Here is a 21,917-nt window from a genome sequence, read left to right as displayed (position 1 = left end):
AGAGATGCTTTTAAAATGTGTGTTTATTACACAAGTGTAGGACACACACACACACACACACAGACACAGTCGATGTACAGATGACTTTCACTTGTGCACACATGCCTGTGGGTCACCTGGATGTTTGTGTGTTTGGTTGCCCACAAACACAAGCATCACATGACACCATGTGACTTTAAAACGTTAATTTCCATAATCTGTTCAATTATTCTTGATGTTAAATTGTCTGGAAATGTGTGTCTGGAATAAAACATGTGGAGGAACTGAGTTAGAGACTGTTTCTGTTGTTGGGACACACACAGCATGACAGAGAGATTAAATGGAAGTTAATAGACGTACAAATAATCTACAGAGTGAAACCAACGCCTCCTTTAGGATTACACACACACACACACAGTTTGTTGTAATTCCATGTGCTTACACTTGTGTTTGGAATAATCTGGATGGTGGAGCAGCTTGTTGTGTCACTCTGGTTTCCTTATGCAACAGACTGAACATTTCCTGAAACCTTTATTCAGACTGGGATTAATAATCTGCGCTCTGAACACAGGCAGGAACCTGCAGCTTTTTATTCTGCTGTGGAAGTTGCAGGTTTCTGACCACGTGGGATCTTTGTCTCGGACCACGCCGTCGGCTGCGTGGCTTCTGTCGAGGACATCTTGGGGGAGTGTGCGCGCGAGTCTTTGTTCACCGGAGCTGCGTTTTTTTTTTTTTTTTTACGGTGGAACGTGTGCGGGCTCCTCTGCTGTTCCCCCCTCTGCATCAGGTCTGCAACGCCTGTCTGACAACTCCCTTTCTCTCCTGCTCCTCATATACCCCCCCCCCCCCAGACACGCTCTTTGCCTCCTATACATAACAACCTCATGCGCAACGGCGCCAGAGACAACAGCGCGGTGACCTGCCGCAAAGCACGGCTACATGGAGGTGGGCGGACCCTGCTCCCCAGCCCCCACACACACAAAAATACAAAATAAAGATGTTACTGCTCAAAATCTGTGTCAGATGATCCGCGATGTCCCCATAAAAACCCGCGCGGCTGGTGCTCATGGTGGCGCTGACATCATCTCTCCGGCGGCACCATGTGCGCACCGAGCCCGCTCCTCCGCCGACTGTTTACATCCAGCGCGGCGCTTCTTACATAAGTCCGCAGCAAACTGCGGCTCCGCGGCTCCGAACGACGCGCTGCTGCTGTGTGTGTGTGTGTGTGTGTGTGTGTGTGTGTGTGCCGTCTTCCGGCTCGGTGCCACATGCTTGTGAACCTGAGACGGAGCGGTACAACGGGAGGGCGGCTCGTTTTGTCTCGGCGAGGAGGGGAGCTGTGTAAACCAGACTGGGTGGAGCAACGCATCGCCCAGCCCCATCTATCGCGCAGACGGCCTTGTGTCCCGTTTGCCCGGAGCTCGGAGAGAGACTACTGTACTGAAAGTCTGGCGGATCGAGAGAGAGGGGGCCGGTCTATGGGAGGGACTAGCGCAAAGGGGGGAATTGGAAGGAGGAGGGGGCGAGGAGGAGGAGGAGGCGGCACGGGTGCTGTTTCTCCAGTCTCTTTCCCCTGTCTTTGTCTCACACACTCTTTTGTTAGCCATGCCTAGCCTGCTGGTTCTAGCAGGGATCATGGAGAAAAATGGGGGCTACGGCGGGGATCTGGCCGGCTCCGGCTTCGGAAGCGAGGGTCTCCTTGTGCCGCCCGACGAGGAGGAAGACGACTCCCGTGCCCTCAGGGTCGCGCTGGGCCAGTTGTCTCTGCTGGGGCTCGGGGAAGGCGAGGACGGCGGCGGAGCCCCAACAACAGGAGTGCAGGACCGGAGCAACAATAACAACAACCACCACAACCACAGCACCAGCGGCGGGGACGCGGCGATCCTGCAAGGGAAGAGCAAGTTGTGCGCCCTGTACGAGAGCTCCTCAAGTGAGACGAAGGGACGAGGCTCCAACATCACCGAATGCGTCCCAGTGCCCAGCTCCGAACATGTGGCCGAGATAGTGGGGAGACAAGGTAAAGCCCGTGCAGCCGAACTTGAGCCGTTTCTCCACGCGCCGCGCTTTGTTTCTTCTTCTCTAACTGTTACCTGCTGTTATTTGACAAAGAAAAGGGAGTGGTGTGTGTGTGTGTGTGTGTGTGTGCTCGCGTGTTTTTTGTACTCCCTCGAGACATCAGCCTCCCACTTTTTTCCTCTCTTACAATGTTGTAAGTTCTCGCGCTCTGAGGCGATGCTGCTTTGTGTTCGGGTCCGGCTTTTCAGAGGATCCGAACCAGAGAGACGGAGAGAGAGAGAGAGAGCCCCGTTCCCTCCTGGGCGAATTATTCTACATCCACGCCATCAATGTCAGCGCGCGCACACACACACACACACACACACACGCGGGAGCTTCCTTTGTCGTCTGAGACGCGCCAGACTGTTCAAAAAAGGCAACGTGCAGCTGGCGAGGAGAGGAATGTCTCTGACTCCGAGCTGAAATGAGGCATTTTGATGGAGGTGGAGGATGTTTCTCCTCCTCCCACATTTCTCCAGCTCCTTGTTTATGTTGCGCACTGCCCCACTGACACAATTGGACAATAGAGCAGCGTGGTCACCTTGTTGTTTTTTTTTTTGGCGCTGGAAAGTTCATTCTCAGACGCATCTCAGGATGATTCCGGCCTCAGTGGGTGAACAAAGAGCTGGAGCTGAGTGACAGCAGCTGTCAAACAAAGGTGTGAGTGTGGGGATGTGAGGGGAGGGGCGCGTCAACACACGGGATGGCCTTAAAGAGGGTGACTCAGCGAGAAGTTGCACCATGAGGTGGGAATCCTCCACAAACGGGGCCCCGGTGTGTGTGTTTGCAGATGTGAGGATGTGAGGGGGGACCATCAGCATCAGGGAGCTGAGTGGGAGTCACGCCTTGGAGCTCCACACAAGGGGCTCCTCATGAGCCCCACTTCACTGCACACTCTCAATATAGCACATGGTTGTCTGTCAGGAGAGGAGGGAGGGAGCACAGGCTGGGTGAGGTTCCATCCTGGTTCCTCTCACAACAAAAACAACGTCAGGACACGCCCACCGTAGTAACCTCTAAGTTCTTAATTTGATCAGAAATTAGCAGAAGAGCAGCGCTCCATTGTTTTTGTACGTTGGTGCTCAGGCCCCTGGTTAGCTGGCACTCACACGCCCCCTTCCTCTCGGCAGCACCGTGCACCACAGCCCGTCTGGTGAATCTGGCGCCCTGACATGAAGAAAGGCTCCGGTCTGATTGTTTCCTGCAGCTCAGCTTTGCTTCCAGTCACCTCGGCGATGTGATTAATCAGCCTGTGCCGACTTTGTTTACAGATAGCTCCTTTTTTAATTAGAATGTAGTTGGAGTGGAGGGGAGTCTGCTGGATTTTCTTGTGGTGGTTCAGCCTCATATTAGACCGTGGAGGGCATCTTTCAACTTTAAGGTGTCCTTGACCCCTTTGTTCCCTGCTGGTGTGATTTGTCTTCACTCTGGTCCTAGCGGACACACCGGCCTCCTTCAGAGAACTTCAAGTCGTCGATAAATGCAGAAGCTGTCTGAATTTCTGAATGAACCTGATGCATTGTTAATAGGCTGTAATATAAACAGAGCTGCTGCGTGCTTGCGTTGTAAATCAGCACTGATTTACCCCGTGTCAGGCGAGGTGACGTTAACCTGCACTCTGCAGAGCAAAGCAGGACAGATGTAGAGCAATAAATGGCCCCGAAACACAACGTGTAGGCCTCCTTTATGTGGGCTGTCTGTCTGGTTCAGGAGGAGGCCAGGCAGTGAAAATATATCTGCTGCTGCTGCTCAGAGGCGTCCTAAAGCGAGCCAATCAGTGCACTAATGCTAAGGTGACCTCATAAATCATGCTAAAAACACTTAGCACACATCCTGGTCTGTGTGTCTCATGTGTGCGTTTCTCTTTGGTGTCTCTCCAGGTTGCAAAATCAAAGCCCTGCGAGCCAAGACCAACACCTACATCAAGACCCCCGTCAGAGGAGAGGAGCCCGTCTTCTTGATCACCGGCAGGAAGGAGGATGTGGCGCTGGCCCGCCGTGAGATCATCTCAGCGGCGGAGCACTTCTCCATGCTGCGGGCGTCCCGCAACAAGCTGGGGGTGTCCTTCAGCGGCTCCCCGCCCACGCCTTTACCGGGTCAGACCACCATTCAGGTGAGAGTGCCATACCGTGTCGTGGGGCTGGTGGTGGGGCCGAAAGGCTCCACCATAAAACGCATCCAGCAGCAAACCTGCACTTACATTGTCACTCCCAGCCGAGACCGCGACCCCGTCTTTGAAATCACGGGGTCCCCGAGCAACGCCGAGCGGGCCCGCGAGGAGATCGAAGCACACATCGCCTTTCGAACAGGAGGTCTGCACGACCACAACAATGAGAATGACTGCCTGGGGCCGAATGGTGGAAGCAGCCCGGCGGGCAGCAGCGGTGGTCTGGAGAGCCGGCTACAGCAGGTGTGGGGGCTGCAGGGGGGCCAGCGCAAGCCTCTCACTAGCAGCTACCGCCAGAACTTCTCAGATGCCATGGTAGGAGGAGGAGGAGGAGGCGGAGGGGGCGGGGGTGGCAGCGAGGGAGGCGGGATCTACAACAAGGGCAACTTCTCCAGCTCCGGGGAGAAGCCCTGCTCTTATTTTGGATCGGAGGGTACCCAGAGCTGGGGCGACCCCGACTACCCCAAACAGGTGGCCTTCTATGCCCAGCAGCGCTCCAAAAGCTTCGGAGGCCTCCCGCTGCCCCTGACCAGACTCTCCCCGGGCCTCCCGGAGTCCTGCGGAGGCGGAAGCACCAACAACTCTTCAGTCACCAGCATCGTGCCCGTATCCGGCTCGCCTCACGCCCAGGCCCGCCGCGCCCACAGTGAGCCCACCTCAGCCGGGGAGGGCTTCCCGGGCCGCCTGCCGGTGCCGGACTCGCCTCCGGCCACCGTGCGGGACTGCATGACCTGCTTTGAGAGCAAAGTGACGGCTGCCTTGGTGCCCTGTGGCCACAACCTCTTCTGCATGGAGTGCGCCATCCGAATCTGTGAGCTCAACCACCCAGAGTGCCCGGTGTGCCACACCCAGGTCACACAGGCCATCCGAATATTCTCCTAAAGAACCACGTCAGTTTCTATCATTAGTTTTGTCAGTGTTTGTTCAATAATTATTTCCTGTTATTATGATTATTATTATTATAATACACATTTTTGTTTTTCAGAAAATCTAAAAACAATCAAGCAGATATTTTAGAAAGCACTGCTTGCTTTACTAAAAAGTATAAGAAATATTTTTAAGTTTTTCTTTTATATATATATGCATATATATTTTATAAAAGTTTTGTTTATAAGAAGAGTATAGTACCTTGCATTTTCAGTTTTTTGACTGCTGCTGTTTTTCATTCCTGGATCACAGTGTAGGCAGACGTAGACGGTAATGTGAACATTTTATTATTCAAATTTTTTATTTTACCATGAAGTGGGTTTATACAGAAGGATGAAGATGATTGTCGAGGCACCTGACTGACCCGGAGAGTCGTCTCATTAGAAGGATTTAAAAAACACAAACCAGTATCATTGCACCTTACAATCATCTCAGTGCTAAAACAGGATTGTCAATCATAGCTTGAAATTTTCAGGAGCAGAATTTTCAGTTTGACTGTGATTGTGCTTTGATATAATTGGTCTAAATATTTTGGAGTCGTAGGGATTGGACTGCAGTAATTGGTTGTATCGGTGACAGATGGAGGCGGCCATTGATTCCACTCTGGTCACTGCAGTTTGTTGAAAAGACTCTGGTCCTCGTGGCACTTGAAAAGCATGTGGTTCCTCGGTTGGCTTAAAGCACTGATTTAATTTGTGAGGCCTTGGAATTCATCCAGTTGGCTGGTTCTCGGTACCCGCCCCCCCCCCCCCCCCCCACCCCCCCACCCCCCTGATGGACTTGTCTCAAAGCCACCTTAACCGCGCTTTATTGTCCTGTGTGGTCATTTGGCCGTGGCCGCCGAACAATGTGGGACAAAGCAACAAGCGTTGCTCTGAGGTGTAAATGGAATCAGACAGAAGCCGAGTGAAACTGTAAAATACTGAGTCCTGAACCGGTACTGGGCGCTCCGCAGCGTTATGTGTGAGCTCCGAGGGGCCTGCTGTCTCCCCTGTAATTAGCAAAGCTGTACAGGAGCAGGTGTTTCGTGGCACACTGTGGCTGTGACCCTGAGCTGGAGGTCTCGCCTGGCCCTCCTTTCTCTCCCTCTTTTCTCTGGGAGTGGCTTTTATGTCTCCCCCTCTGCGTACAGTTCGATCGTTTTCTTTTCGAGGCCCCTCTCTCTCTCTCTCTCTGAGCGTATTGTCTGGCCCGGCCGGCCGCGGCGTGGGCCGCTCACAGCTCGGACACGGCCTGGATCCACTCATTGATAATTAGGCAAATGGGCTGGTCCAGGTGCGGACCGAGTAGTGTGTCTGTGTGTTTGTGTGTATTGGGAAAGGGGGGGTGGTTGCTGGGTCCAGGGTCCTGCAGCGAGCCCTGTACCACCCCGCCCCACTGTTACAGGCACAGAGGGGGCTGCATGGTCTGGATGCAGCTGGGCCAATGGGGACCCCCTTCTTCTCCCTCCCTCCCTCCTCCCCCTTTTTCTGAGTGATCCCTTCTGGGGAAGGGGAGGAGAGAGGGGGGAGGGAGGGTGAGGCAGGGGGGGGGGCTCTTTTGTCCCAAAACACACAGACACACAGGATTTGAAAGCAGACGTGAAATAAGGGGAGAGACATAAATTATCTACAGTTAACCGCTCACCTGCTTTCAGAGGCTCCTCACAATTCAGACTTGGTCTCAAATCTGAGATTTAAGTCTGAATTCTGACAAAAGTCCACCTCCATATATTTTTTTTACAATGCCCCCGATCCGCTCCTGTACAAATCCAACGATTGACCCTTTATTTACCCGCAAAATTTAACCTCATTCAATTTAGTTTGTGCAGATCCTTCCTCCTCTTTTTTTAAAAAACTCCTTTCTACCCCCCCCCCCCCCCCCCCCCCACTCACTCACTCACACTGTATGGGACATCCTGCATCTGACCCCCCCCCCCCACACACACACACACACACACACACACACACACACACACACACACACACTCGCATTGGAGCTTCTAGAATGAAATCAGACAATTGTAATTGACAGGAAAGCAGAGGAAACGCCCCATTTAACCAGCACTCATGCTGAATCAAATTACACACCCTCTGCGCCTGCCTTAGCCCCAGCCTGGGGATTTCAGAGGGCTAGAGGAGAGCGGATGGGGGTAGGGATTAAAGCTGTTGAATGATGAGGAGGAGGAGGAGGAGGAGAAAGAGAGAAGTATGCTCCAAAAAAAAAAAAGAAACTAAACCGAGCCGTTGTATTGATCCTTCAGCAGGGCTTGGAGCTGCTGTCACACGTGTTGGTGTAGTGATGGTGATTCAGCAGGCCTCTGCTCGCCTCGCTCGGCTTCTGTCTCAGACAATAAGACAAAAAAAAAAAAAAAAAAACTACAAACGTCCAGGCCGCTCCTTAACAGAGGAAGAAAGGTGTGGACTGAAGCAGAGTGGTTGTGAATGCACAGTGGTCGTCCTGAGCGTTCACATTCCAGGCACACTGTTGTTATTTTATTTTATTCTTTTATTCTTTTTTTTGACTAGTTTTTGTTTCTGCCTTAATATTTTTTACGATATATCGCCATGACTTTGGCTCAAAAGGTAGCAACGTTGGCCTTCCCTTAAAAAAAAAAAAACAACTTTTTTAAAGTACTTATTTTTGGAATGTGAATCAAACTGCTCGGGCGGGATTAAGAGGGGGATTCAGGAAATTAGGCTTAACAGCACCTTATTACGAAACATTTCATTAAACAAAAAAAAAAAGAAAGAAAGAAACCAAACCGACCACTGATGGTGAGATTCGACATGCACATAAGGATTCCCTATCATTTCTTTGTGTTCTGGTGGTTGTTGTTGTTGTTGTTGTTGATACTACAGTAGTACTTAGTGGGGGATTTGTGGGAGAGACCTCTCATCCATTTTGGTTTCATTATTTTTGCACTGGTTTTAATGAAGAGAGGGTAAATTGGAAGACTCTCCCAGTTTAGACGCTGTATAAGTATTAAGCACTCTAATATGTAAATAGAGTCTGTGTCATCAGCTCAGACAGAGGCCCCGCTCAAAGTGAGGTTTGGATTATTTTTTACTGTCGATGTTTTAGCATAAGGAATTCAAAATGACTTTTAGGGAGAGTTAAATCTTTTATATATGCGTCCCATCATCACTATAATACTATATTAGATAGAACCATACATGTAAGAAATATTATTTAAACTTGTAGTATTTCATCCAAATATATAGACGCTACTATAAACCCTAATATCCTTTTATCAAGCCGCTGATGTACAAATCCATTTTCAAATGACTAGTATGTGTAGGAATCTTAACCCCTGATGAATGAATCTATGTTATATTAGGATGAAAAGCAATAAACACAAGAGCCACTTCTTTAAATATTCTATATAAAAATACATTTGTTATTAGGATGTGTGTCCAGAGGGAGAAAGAGTTCAGCTTCAGGGTCTTTGGAGTTAAACTGGCGGGTCAGGACAAACTGTAAACGAACAAACGGAGGTGCGTCCTGAGCCGGCGCCGCCTGACAGGCGGAGGTTTGGAGGGGCGAGGAGGAGGAGGAGGAAGAGGAGGAGGAGGGATGACATGACTGCTGGTGTTTCTCAATGTCAGCATAGGATCCTTCCTGGGGCGGCTGCAGACAGGCTGGTCTGATGCCTGAAAAACCTAAAATCACCCACAATCCCCTGCAGACACACACACACACACATGGGAGGGTGTGTGGTGATGTTTGTTGAGTTGTCTTCATGGAGATGTGTGCATCCAAAAATCCTCCATTTTACAGTGATCAATGGGAGGACCTGAAGGCCTGATCAATGGGAGGACCTGAAGGCCTGATCAATGGGAGGACCTGAAGGCCTGATCAATGGGAGGACCTGAAGGCCTGATCAATGGGAGGACCTGAAGGCCTGATCAATGGCTCGTTAGGAGTGTTTTAAACTGAACCGCCTGCAGCCTCGACAGGAAGTCGTATGCTTGACATTGAGAAGCCCCGCCCCCCCCGCCGCCCTGCAGGTGTGCTGCTTCTTTACACCCTGACATATTGACATATCTTCTGTTTACATTTCATGGCTCTGTTTTTGCACCGCCTACTTTTCATCTGTATTATTTTGAAAGAGAGAAAAAAGGTTAAAGACAAATAGCCAAAGAACAAAAAGGAGAGCTAAGTTATTTAAAATAAAGAGCCTGGTTAAAAGAGTTAATTAAGAAATAATCTCATAGTTAGAATTTGTTTTTGTATTTTTTTTTTTTTTGCCCAAAAGCCCAATTAATATGTCAGATATGTGTGGAGAACTGAAGGCATATCATGTTGCAGTGTTGTTGCTTGAATACCACAGAGACGCCTCTAACAGACTCACTCCTCCCCAAAGGGAGCAGCTCAGAGCTCATCCTGGCTCTTCCTCAAGTCTGTGTTTCTATTGGTCAGAGCGACACCGTGTTCTCGCCTTCAGTCCAACTGCATGTTAGTCAAATATAGAACAATAATAGGTAAGATTTATCAAAGGATTGCATCAGCCTGACGTGTATAAAAAAAAAGCTTTAAGACCTTAAAGTGAACATCGTTTAAAAGTCATATATTTACCGCGTAGTTTAACCGATCGAAGACATAGTTTTAATTATGATTCTTAAGAATATGCTAAGTTTCATTTGATCCGGTGCGTTTGAATTCAGCGGAGGGGGGGGGTTTGAGTTCTTGTTAGTATTATTTACAATATTGTATTAAGCTTACTGTTATAGTTAATGGTAGAAACTGTTGATGTTTTTCTTCTCTTGATATGAAAAAAGGTCTTTATGCATTTCTGTAGAATCCCTTTTTAAAAGGAGTGAGTGATAGGAAATCCTTATTTTCAATGGATGCACTTAAGCAATTGTTCCGACCTTGTCTAAATCACACATTGAGCAAAAATGATGAATGTAAAAAGAAGAAAAAAAAAGAAGAGACCACTCGACTCAATGCACTCCTTTTTGTTTTTTCTGAATTTACAAGTGAGCTTTAAGTTTTTTTTAATATTTGTTTTTTTTGTTTGGAAAGAGTTTGCGACAGGTTTTCAGCGTAGACTATATTTGAGTTCTTCCACATACATTTATAGAAAGTAACTTAAAATGAATAAAAAAAAAACATATTACAATTTCTCAAATCTATTTTGCTAACATGGGTTATTATTTCATAGAAAGCAGAGGAAAAAAAGTCAGTATCTGGATGTTATTTATGGAATAAAAAAAAAAATGAAGCAACATATTTATGAGTAACCTCGAGACATTTTGTTTTTTAATTAAAATTACAAGAAGTTAATATATTTCTAAACACAGGGAAAGTCAGTTTCTACTAATACGTAAAAAAAAAAAATGAGAAAAGAAGAAGTTTTATTTATGGAAGTTATGGACGCTCGCCTTTTTTTCTGTGTGAATGAACGAGTTCCCCCATAGCTTAAAAATTTTAACTTCAGACGTGCACTAACCTTCAGCACCGGTGCATTCACAATGGAATAATGACAGAAAATAATATAATATTTTTTAGAATTTGGAGATATTTTAGTCACAGAGCATCAATTTTGTGCCTCAATTATATATTTTTCTTGCATCAGCATTCTTTGTGCAGTGCTGCTTGCTGTAACCCCCCCCCCCCCTTCTTCCTCCCACCTTTCAACTAACCCCATGTTACTGACTGAAGCGCATTACTCATTTCCTCTGTAATCTAAACTCGCTTTTACTTAGCAAAATGTCATAAAAAAAACAAAAACAACAAAAAAACCAGAGCGCTGGGATGAATGAGGCAGCGGCGACCCTCAGCAGGGCCGCGGACAGCTTGTACACACTTTCATTCATACACTTTCTACATCTGCTACGAAGTTTGTGATCGATGGCGACAAAAAAACACACAAAAAAAACGATAAAAAGGAGGAGGCATCTCAGAGCGGACAACAGCGCACTGTGTGTGAACTCAGTGCTCACATTTACACACACACACACACACACACTCGAACACACTACAGCTTCATTACCGTACTAGTTTGCATGTATGTTGTAAGGTCACTTAGACAGGAGAGGCGGCGCAGCTCGGCTCACTCTGGGCCGCTTCTCCTCTGTAGATTTTCATAGTTGCGGAGTCTCTTTGGAACGTGGACATGAGTTTGGAGCCAGACCAAGTCCTTTTCAGCCCCCGCAAACAAGTCAAAAGTTCCGGACTCTCGGTTGAGAAGATCGTTCACACGGCAAAAAGAATTTACTTGAAGTTTCTTGATATGGTCACAATTCAGAAAACTTGTAGAACACGATGTTTCTGCTGCACGTAAAGGTCGGGGGCTGAGGCGGCGCTCGCTGGTGAAACTCACAGCCGCTTCCAAAGAGGCCCAAACAGTCTGACTACAGTTTGTCTTTGGTAGCGTTTCCAATTTTTCCAGCACAGTAGAGGTGTTTCATACCGGTCTAATAGTGGTTGTAGTGCATTAGTTTTTTGGGCCGGCATCAGCCGGCGTTAGTTTCTGGTTTCTCTGTGAACAGTGAAGGAGGGTCGCTGCCACGGCCCCTCTGTGGCTGACCGTCAACTTTTGATGGATGGGAAAAGAAAAAAAAAGAATACGTCTTTGAACTCTGTTACAGTGTGCCATGCCCCGACCGGGCAGGTGATATTGCAGGTTTATTTCTTATAGCACATGTTTTTTTGTGAATTACATTTTTTGGAGACATTTTTATGATGATGATGATGATGATGATTATTATTATTATTGTATCTGCGCCATGTTAGTTCTGGTTCTTTGTTATTTTTCCAAGATTCAAGATGTATTGTAAATGTTTCTAATAAAACAAAAATCAAATGATCTCCAGCTGAGCACAGATGTTTTTATTGGCTGTCGGCTTCTTGATCCTGATTTTAAATTTAGCTAAACTCGGTCCAGACTGTTCATTGGTTCATGTGTTCTATATTTACCTTTATATTACATGTGTCTCAGCATAGCAAGGAGCTTGTCGTGATCCCGGTTAATATCAGAGCTCTGACGGTGGGACATTATTGGACAGAAATGTGCTATTTACACCACACTAAAAAGCCAGCAAAGACTAACAAAATGACCTCTGACCTGTGGAGGGGGACACATTCAGGTCATTGATTGATGACTGAATGTGAAGCATCACTTCTGTCACACAGACAAGCTGCTTCAGTGTTATTTGGTGTCTGAAGCACCTTGCCGTGTCACACGCTGTCGGGTTCCATCCAGTGCAGGGTCACCGGGGGCTGGGGCCCGCTAACTATGGGTGAGAGGCGGGGTCCACCCTGGACAGGTCACCAGTCCATCGCAGGGCAACACACAGACAAACAAACACACAAGCACAAGCACACCTACGGGCAATGTAGAGTCACCAATTAACCGAGCTCGTCTTTGGAATGTGGGAGGAAGCCGGAGTACACTGTCGGGTTGTAAGGGTTAAATTATAGATATTCAGGGTTATGTAATAAAATTAATGCCACGATCCGGCAATGAATTCCTATCAGACTCACTAATGAAGCGTCCCGCTGTTTAAAAACATCACGTGCAGAGACGGCTATAACAAACAAGGTTTATTTATACATATGCAGTCCAAATATACATATATTAGAATACATGTTTAAAAAGCCCTAACCTACCACCCAGTTTAAAACCAGCAGAAGTCTGTGTCCATCAGCCGTGTCCATAACCTTTGGATTTATTGGAGCCCGTCCTAACGCTACCGTCCTTTCCTCAACTAGTAAAAAACACTATTAGATGCTCAGAAGCCCCGCCCACCTCCTCCACAGGAAACAAGAGATGAGTGAAAGCGAGGGCAGACCTCAGGGAGATCCCAGAAGGCAGAGTCCGGTTCCAGTCAGACACAGCGCAGAGAGACAGAGAGGAGAAGGTGAGCAGGCAGTGGAGGATTTCATTTACAGGAAAACAAGCCAGCCTTGGTACATCAGAGACCACAGGGGCAGGGCAGGGCCGAGTGCCCCGACTGCCTTACCCCCCTGAAACATTATCCATCCATCTGTCCGGCCCAGCATGCAGAGAGCAGCAGCAGCAGCAGCAGTTTGTCCATACATTTATTCCCTAACCTCTGAGGTGACATGCAGTTAACCCATCCGCTAAGTGAAAGCAGCTATCCCATCTCATTTAGAGTGTGCAGAGCTTGCAGGAGCGTGACTCATCTGTGGAGTACAAAGTGTGCACGGAGCAGGAAAGCCTTCCAAACAAAGATCAAAAGCAATCAGAGACAGACTGCGTGTCACCGCTATGGAGGGATGTTCCCGCTCAGAGAGGAACACAACCTCAACACAACCGGTGCCAACGGCTTTCCAGCACAGAGGATGGCTTTACCCCTCCATCAGAGAGAGATGGTCCTCCCACAGAGACAAAAGCAGCAAGAAACAGAGAGAAAGCTAAAGCCGGTGAAACCGTTTGGCCAAAGGAAGTGTTCAATAAATATCACGAGAGGCCGTGTTTTTTTAAATATTCGACCTTACAGGGAAAATGAGAAGGACAGCGGTGACAGAAGGACATCACTGCAGGCTTTGAAAGTTGATTTTTACAGCCCAATATCCCCAAACCGAAAGCAAGCACCGTTATTAGCTCGTAAAAAAAAGGAAGCAAGGACCTGAACCCTGATCACATCCCAATCCTCCTGCATCTCTTCCTTGGATACTTTTCTTTAAACTTCCCTTCCTAAATCTGACAGTGTGTCCTGGTGTGAATCTACCTGTCTCTCCTGTGTCCCTGTCCACCTGTCTGTCTGTCTGCCTGTCTACTGGGCTGCCTCCCTGTGTGCCTGGAGGTGAAAGGAGGACGTCGCTGGTGGAGCGTCAGTTGGTCTGGCAGCAGACGCCCTTACTGGATGAGTTCTGGGTGGGCTCGACCGTGATGGGCACGACGTTGGAGGCCGGCGAGAAGTCCGAGTCGCTGCGTCCCGACATCTGTCTCTGTGACACGATGTTGTAGATGGCTGTGACGCAGAGAGGAGAGGGTGAGAGGGGATAAGTTGTGTGTAGAAGGATGCCTGTGAATCCAGCCAACAGTGGGACATATTGTGATAAGGACAAACAGCATGGCAAAACCGAACAACAACTGTTCTATCCAGACTCCTGGCAGCAGCCGGGGATTCTTTCCACCCTAAACTGGCATCGCTGTGTCATGTGGCAGATTCAAGTCTGAATTTAGGCATTCCCTGAAGCTGCAGTGGGAAATACAGTTTGCACCATATAAAAAAAAAAGTTCTGGTTGTTTCTGACCCTGTCTGCTCAGAAATAATCAGGGTTCACTCTGGGCAAACCTGTCTGAATGAATCCACTTAAACACCTCATGTTTGTGTCATAGACAACACTCTGCTGTAACTGACACATTTTACACACGGGTTAGCTCATCAATTGCACACTACTGCATTTGTACATATATTTCATACACCTCTATGTTCTTGTAAACAATGTTCATACTGTTGTAATTACCTTTAGCGATCTATCTATCCAGTATAATATGCTGAGCGCCTGTACAATGCTGCTCTAACATATGTTCTATTGACACATTAACTGTGTTTATTAAGTAAATAACGGTTTTCTGGCCACTTTATCCTCAAGTTAGTCTTGTGTTCAGACTAAAATGACACTTGACACACACACAATGAATGGCCCTGAACTCGTGCAGGTTGATCTAAAGCTCGGTATGTTTGTGCTTTATTACGCCCCATCAGTAAACACAGACAGTCGCCATATTTATGAGCACATGACCAAAGCTGTTTTCACACACCTCTCCTGTTAGTGCTGCAGCTGCCCTCTAAGTACTGTTGATGAGAATGCGTGCAGTTTGCTCAAAGTGTGGACAACGTCACATGGCAGCTTAAATTCGGATCCTTTTTCCCCTCATAACTGTTAAAAATTGTACATTTATCCTGACAGAGCTCACCAGCGTTGGTGTTAGTGATTTCACTGTGGTGTAGGATCCACCAGGAAGTGATGTAATAAATCAATCAATAAAAAAAAAATCTCTGACTTTCTGTACTTTTCCATGTGGTGCAGGGTCCTTTGTTCACCCTAAACCTCGACTGAGAGGGGAAAGCAGGACTCGTGAGAACACCTCTCCGTCCCTTTAACTCTAAACTACAGCCAGATGTGGAACAAAACTGTCCTAAAAACAGAAACTGCCTGAGAAGCACTTAGAGCAAAACAAGACTCCCGTCAAAAGCGATGACTCATTACTACAAACCCCGCACCGCCCCAGCTGCAGCGCGCATACAGCCCAGAACCCGCCAGGACGACCCGCTCTGACCTGAGAGCCGTCTCCTGCCACACAGACGGTGGCTTCTCTGCTCTGCTGCTTCTAAGGTTCAGCTCTCCGCTGCACTGCTGACTCCTCTCCTCTCTTAATGAGCTAATTAGCAATGTTAGCTCGACGGGGCTGGTTGGTATAAGGTTTTTATTGTGACTCTGTAATCACAGATGAAGCCGAGGCGTCAGGAGCAGAACACAGAGTGCAAGCGGACGCTCTTGTGGAATAAAAGCCCTGGAAGCAGCAGTCACTGCTGGACTGTCCCCTCAGGCCCCTCTGGGATGGACTGAGTCACAACTATTACTTTTGTTCTGCATCTTATCAAAGCTCTAACATGAAATGTCAGCGTGGTCATGAGGCTCTTGAGGAAACCGCTCGGAGATATTTGCTCTTAATCAGAATGTTTTTCAATGCAACAAGTAGATGCCCCCCGAGCAGCGCGGCAAGCGTCGAATTTGAAACCATAATGACCAGTTGTTGGTGGTTCTCTGGTGATTGGCCGTCTCCGTAACGGGCTGATTGGCTGAGTGGTCTTCCAGTGTGGAAATTACTCATGTGTTTGACCCTAAAAAAAAAAACCCATTCTGCTGTTGTACAGCTGCACATCAGGAGTGGATGCTGAGAGCTTATTAGGTGGATTTTGCTGCCATCTAGTGGCAGAGGTGGGGTAATAAATAAACCATCAAAACCAGTACACACACATACACAAAGTATTATTGTTGTTGTGAAGCAAATAAGAACTGACCTGCGAGAATAGTCTGGAACGCCAGCTCTACATTAGAGGAGTCTAATGCGGACGTTTCCAGGAAAGACAAGCCGTGCTTCTCTGTAAAACACACACACACACACACACACACACACACACATTAAGCATAAAAAAACATTTTGTCAATAGATAAAATCTTTGGGAGCGCAGTGAACCCAAACAGGTTTGGCAGTTTTTGTTTTTCTTCATCGGACAATGTGGGCTGATTGTTGACTGTGACTAATGACAGAACTGGTCTTTGTGCAGTATTACACAGTTTAAAAGGCGACAAGAAGAAGAAGACAAGAAAACTGGACTCCACACCCTAACAGTGGAAACCAGGAGCTCGGCATGGTGCAGATATTTAACTATGTGCAGTTTTAGAGCCTCTACAAACCAGTTTTGACTCAGCTGCAGATCAGACAGATACTTAATGAATGTTGGTCATGTGACTGCTGGTAACATGCGAGTCCATCATGGCTCCCTGGTTGTGGTGAGGAGGGCAGATTGTATTATATTTTTTATAGAATCTTAGTGTGAATCTGATTAAACATTTTCTGACAGCAGACACGATGCATTCACTGACCATTAGAAAGTTCAGTCACACAAACAGACACTGGCAAATACTAAATATGAAAATATAAGTGCTGTATCACAGATAAAGATCCTAAAACAATTCATTTTAAAATAAGTTACTACTGTGAGTAAAGCAGGGCGCTGTACTCGCAGCCTTCTGACCCACTTTGCATAGACGTGTCCCCAACATGCTCTTTATGTAAACTAGAAAAACAAATCCCTGCAGTCACACTGCTGAACTTTCTTTGCTTTGCATATGACTTCAAACAGAGCCCGATGTGACATGATGTCACTCACCAGTCGAAGCACCAAATTTAAACACCTCAATAAATGAAAAAACGGCTGAACCTTCGTCAGTGAAGGACTGAACTGTTTGTGTGTGTGTGTGTGACATTCAGTGTTCCTATCAAATATTTATTCAAACACACTTCATTCCTCAAAAAAACACAACTCCCCCTCACAACCAGGAAGCCATGATGGACTCACATGTGCAGGTTTCAGTAGATGTTCAGAGCAGAGTGAAAACTGGTTTGTAGAGGTTGCTGCTCGGAGTTCAGAGGGTTAAATAAAATGCCCCACAGTATCAGTATGACTTACACAGGTGTTCCCAGTGCCTTCAAGTGCCCATTAACAGGAAGTATTAAACTACAAGGAAGGTACTGTTTACTTTCATTATCAGTCCTCAGGACACACACACACCGCCTGAGCTCTCACAGCGACCGTACCTGCAAAGGCCTTGGCCTCGTCTGTGGGCACCGCCCTCAGGTGGCGTAGGTCACTTTTGTTGCCGACCAGCATGATGACTATGTTGCTGTCTGCGTGGTCCTGCAGCTCCTTCAGCCAGCGCTCTGCGTTTTCATACGTCAAGTGTTTGGCGATGTCGTACACCAGGAGAGCGCCGACTGCCCCGCGGTAGTACCTGATCAGAAAGCGTCAGAAACATGAACTCACTGACTGAAATATAGCAGTTAACACTTTCATTATTTGACTTGAAGACTGCCTGGGTTAGTCCGGACACAGATCACACTGTAACACGCATGATGAGGCGTGACTGTGGGGAAGCTGTGATTACAGAAACACTTCCTGTCCCGAAGCAGAAAAGGTCCATTTTTAACTAAATTAACATGCAGCCTGGTCTGGGTATATCTGAAAGAACACGTATTTCCATGAAACGCTGCCACACTGCAGATGTCTCTGACATGATAGAGGAGGACTGACTTAGGCCCCGCTCACACTGGAGAAAGTCATTCCAGCTAGAGTAGGATTGAGCCCAGACAGCCTTTAAGCTGGATGCGTTCACACCTATTTTCAAATCTGGCTAGCACACAGTTGTGTCCGCACTCAATCCGGCTTCATCCAGCATGTTTGCTGTTCTCCAAACCACTAGGTGGCGCCTCATAACATGGCTAATAATGTGGCTAGCCGGATTCACATTTGCGTTCACACCTGAGCCACATTTGAGCCAAGCTTGAAATCAAACTGGATTCAGCTGGATTGGAGGTGTTCACACTCGGAAAAAAACACATCTGGATTGATCTGGATGCGGCCAAATCCTGCTTAAGCCACATTTTTTTCCCCAGTGTGAACGGGGCCTTAAATGACACGATCAAAACTAAATAAATATTCAGCAAACCACCAGGCCGGAGCGCTTCAATCTATCTGTCTCTGGTGGGTCGGGCTAAACCAAAGTAGTGAAAACAAGGGGGGGTGTTCAAAGATCGACTGTTACCTGTGAAACGGGTGCACCAAAAACACCGCCATTAGCACTTGGTACATTCCTCCTGATAAAATTAACGCTACAAAAAGTCGACCAATCAGAATTTTGGTCGAGCCAGAACGCATCGACTAATAAATCGACCAGTCGACCAGGAGATTACAGCCCCACAATCCCGTCTATTCTATTTATACTGACAAATCTGTGGCAGTGCACTCAGAAAGGTCGAGCGTGAAGTGATGGACGCTTTATACACAAAGGTGAAAAATATGTTTGCGTCAGTAGATTAGCTGTGTTGCTAATGATGCTATCCTTACTTCCTGTGGGTACCAGTCGTATTCAAAGTGTTTTTCAGGTCCAAAATGAGTTTAGGTGGCACTATTGTAACCATGTACACACACGTGTGTGTGTGTGTGCATGTGTACCAAGTCTTACAACACTTTCTACAAGCTCTTATAATAATGGATAAAGACCTTCCTGAGCTTAGTATCCGTCTAAAACACGCCGCTGTCTTTGTGTCTGAGGGAAGAACACTCACGCAGAAGTGATGGCCCGGTATCGTTCCTGTCCCGCCGTGTCCCAGATCTGAGCCTTGATCGTCTTGCCCTCCACCTGGATGCTGCGCGTGGCAAACTCCACCCCGATGGTGCTCTTACTCTCCAGGTTAAACTCATTCCGGGTGAAACGGGACAGCAGGTTACTCTTCCCAACGCCCGAATCTCCGATCAGCACCACTACAAAGAAGAAGGGAAGGAAGAAAATACTTTACAAAATAGTTGCATACTCTTTTGGGAGAAAACCGTTATGGAGCCAGCCTCTAGTGGACACATGAGGAACTGCAGTTTAAGCTTTATTTTGAGTTTCAGGTGAGTCAGCCTGTCAAAGAGAACTAACTACACCACCACCCCTCCACCAGCACACCACCCTGCTGTAGCAAACAGGAACTTGTTCTGGAATGTTGAAACTGTATTAATCAATCAGCCGCTGCATTCGCAACGCTGATCTTTCTGAAGCCTGTTTCACAGTTTGTCAGTGTTAAAAGATACAAGTGGAAACTTGTGTCTGTGTCAGACTTTATGAAAGTACAGCGAGGCTCTCACACACACACACACCACTCTGTTCACACCGTCATTCTCTGTTCTCCATTTTGTCAGACACAAAAGAGCTTAGGGTGGAGGACAAAAACCATTATGCAACCTCTTCTGGGACAGGTAACATCGGTTGCATTACACGCCCTTTCCCTCACCTATTGTTAACGCTGAATTCTTCAGTTTAGGAAATACGACAGCATGTCCTCTCTTATATTATGTAATCCTGCACCCATTAACGTAGCCTGGCATGTGAGGAAGTGAAGAGCGAAGCTACATACACCCGAGAATCTAGACCTCGCTGGTATCTAACGCCTTCATGGATCATGTCCTACAGGTGCTGGACTGAACTGAGATCACAGTGTCCATGAGGTTGGGGGGGCATGGTCTGCAGTAATGCTAAGCTAGCTGCTACATGTCAAATTAACATCCACATGAAGAGCAGAACATGGCCTAAAGCACCACACTGCCTCCACCTGTTGGCCTTTATCCTATCCTGTTCCAAGACACGCCAGCACCTGGCCGTCCACATGATCCACATCAGACCAGGCTGTCCTCTTCCTCTACTGATGTGTCCATTGTAGGAGCCTTCAGCAGTGGACAGGGGTCAGCATGGACACCCATGTGTCAGCTCGTCTGTTGAATCAGACCGCATGGAGCAGGCCTCACTCCCCCTGACCCGGTCACTGGTTCCATCACCTCTTGATGGTACCGACCACAGAGCTAAATAATAATAATAATAATAACCCTAATAATCAAGATCAATGTGAAAATAATCGGATTAATCCTCTCAACAATGACTGGTTTAACTGATTATTTTAAAAAATAGTCATTAATTGCACCTTTTCAAAAAAAGATGCTACCTCAGTCCGTGACTAAGGAACGAGTTTTTGTTCCATGACTTCCTGTGCCTCCATCATGTGACTCACTGAGAGCTCACCCAGGTTGACTCACGCTGTCCAACAGCAAAAGGACAAAAGGAGAACAAGAAGTGACCGAAACGTTAGTATGTTTAAAGACCGAGCGATAACTTATCAACGTCCTCACATCGCTGCGCATGAGCCAGATAAATATGTCACCGTCAGAGAGAGGCAGCAAAATCTTTTCTGTGCTCTAGGACACGGACACACACACACACACACACACACACACACACACACACACACACACACACACACACACACACACACACACACACACACACACACACAGCAGGTATTTCCAGTTTGACAACACATGCTTGTTTAGTGTTCTATATTTGAACAACTTCAGTTCCCCTTGTTCATGACAAAGTTTGACCAACTGGCACCAAAAGTGACTCAAAGATCAATCAATCAATCAATCAATCAATCCATGTTTCTATATAACATTCCCACTGCTTTTATTTCATAAATTAAATCTAAATATGTTCCCTGTCACGTTTTATTGACAGAAAACCAGGATTATGGGAAAGGGGACACTCTTTCAAATGATGAGGACAATCTGTGTCACCAATACATAATAAAACATATTGATCAGGTTAGTTTAAAGGTGGGATTATTAGAGCAAACATTAGATGACAGGCTGTAAAGTCAGGAGCTGTGTGTTCCACAGGTGTGTGTGTGTGTGTGTGTGTGTGTGTGTGTGTGGAGGTTGTGTTGCGGTGTATTATGACCCCCCCCCCCTTCCTCTTCCTCCCCCTCCTCCCCCCTTGTTGACCAGTGCCGCATCCCGGGATGATTGCGTCATCGTCGGCCTGCGAAGATGATGAAGACTCCACAGCAGCAGATGCTGCTTAACGCCATACATAAGACTTCTATAAGCTGCCGGACAGCGTGGCCGTCATGTTATCAAGATTATTTCCTAACTTTAATCCACAGTAAACACACACAGACACACACACACACACACACACACACACACTCAGCGGCAGGTGTCTCGCTGTTGTTCTTAGGTATCAAATGACACTCACAGGTGCAGCTAACTTGACAATGTTGCTAACTAGCTACAAAGCTACAGAGGCGCTCACCTTTGAACAGATAGTCATACTCGTCTTCTCTGCCGGTCATAGTTTCTCCTCTTCGGCTGCGAATCTACTCGAAGTCGAACAAACTTCTGTCGTTTTCAGTCACTTCGACAAAGAGCGAACTTTCGCTTCCCTCCAAAAAAAACAACAACAACAACAACGACGACGACAACAACGCAGAGAGACAAACAAAAAACAAACTGTCACTAATAAATAAACCGTGAAACGCAGCCTGAAAACTTTCGCCCCGTCTTCCTCACCCTCTGACACTTGCCATTACCAAGGCTGCGCCGTGACGTCGACGCCGTAGTCCCGCCCCTCCCGTCGGCTCCGAATGGTCAATAGCTGACCGACACCTGTCGTGATTGGTCCACCGCGCCGTCGCTCCTGATTTGTCCGCCGGTTGGATGACGTCTGCGGC

The 21,917-nt window shown here is 47.2% G+C and overlaps 2 protein-coding genes across 2 annotated transcripts; one reads left to right on the top strand and one right to left on the bottom strand.

Moving 5' to 3' along the window:
- The first annotated feature begins 1,517 nt into the window (after positions 1-1,517).
- mex3a (mex-3 RNA binding family member A) lies at positions 1,518-6,366 on the top strand. Its single transcript, XM_028426532.1, has 2 exons — positions 1,518-1,996; positions 3,915-6,366. The coding sequence occupies exons 1-2, from the start codon at positions 1,585-1,587 to the stop codon at positions 5,081-5,083; spliced, it is 1,581 nt and encodes a 526-aa protein (XP_028282333.1). The 5' UTR covers positions 1,518-1,584; the 3' UTR covers positions 5,084-6,366.
- A 6,277-nt stretch (positions 6,367-12,643) lies between these two features.
- rab11al (RAB11a, member RAS oncogene family, like) lies at positions 12,644-21,818 on the bottom strand. Its single transcript, XM_028424364.1, has 6 exons — positions 21,757-21,818; positions 21,500-21,629; positions 18,942-19,137; positions 17,415-17,608; positions 16,114-16,194; positions 12,644-14,052 (listed from the first exon to the last, which is right to left on the bottom strand). The coding sequence occupies exons 2-6, from the start codon at positions 21,537-21,539 to the stop codon at positions 13,913-13,915; spliced, it is 651 nt and encodes a 216-aa protein (XP_028280165.1). The 5' UTR covers positions 21,540-21,629; positions 21,757-21,818; the 3' UTR covers positions 12,644-13,912.
- Between the last annotated feature and the right edge of the window lie 99 nt (positions 21,819-21,917).

Source organism: Parambassis ranga, chromosome 16 (assembly GCF_900634625.1).
Source record: "Parambassis ranga chromosome 16, fParRan2.1, whole genome shotgun sequence".
Lineage (NCBI taxonomy): Eukaryota > Metazoa > Chordata > Actinopteri > Ambassidae > Parambassis > Parambassis ranga.
This window is presented reverse-complemented; position numbering and strand designations above follow the sequence as displayed.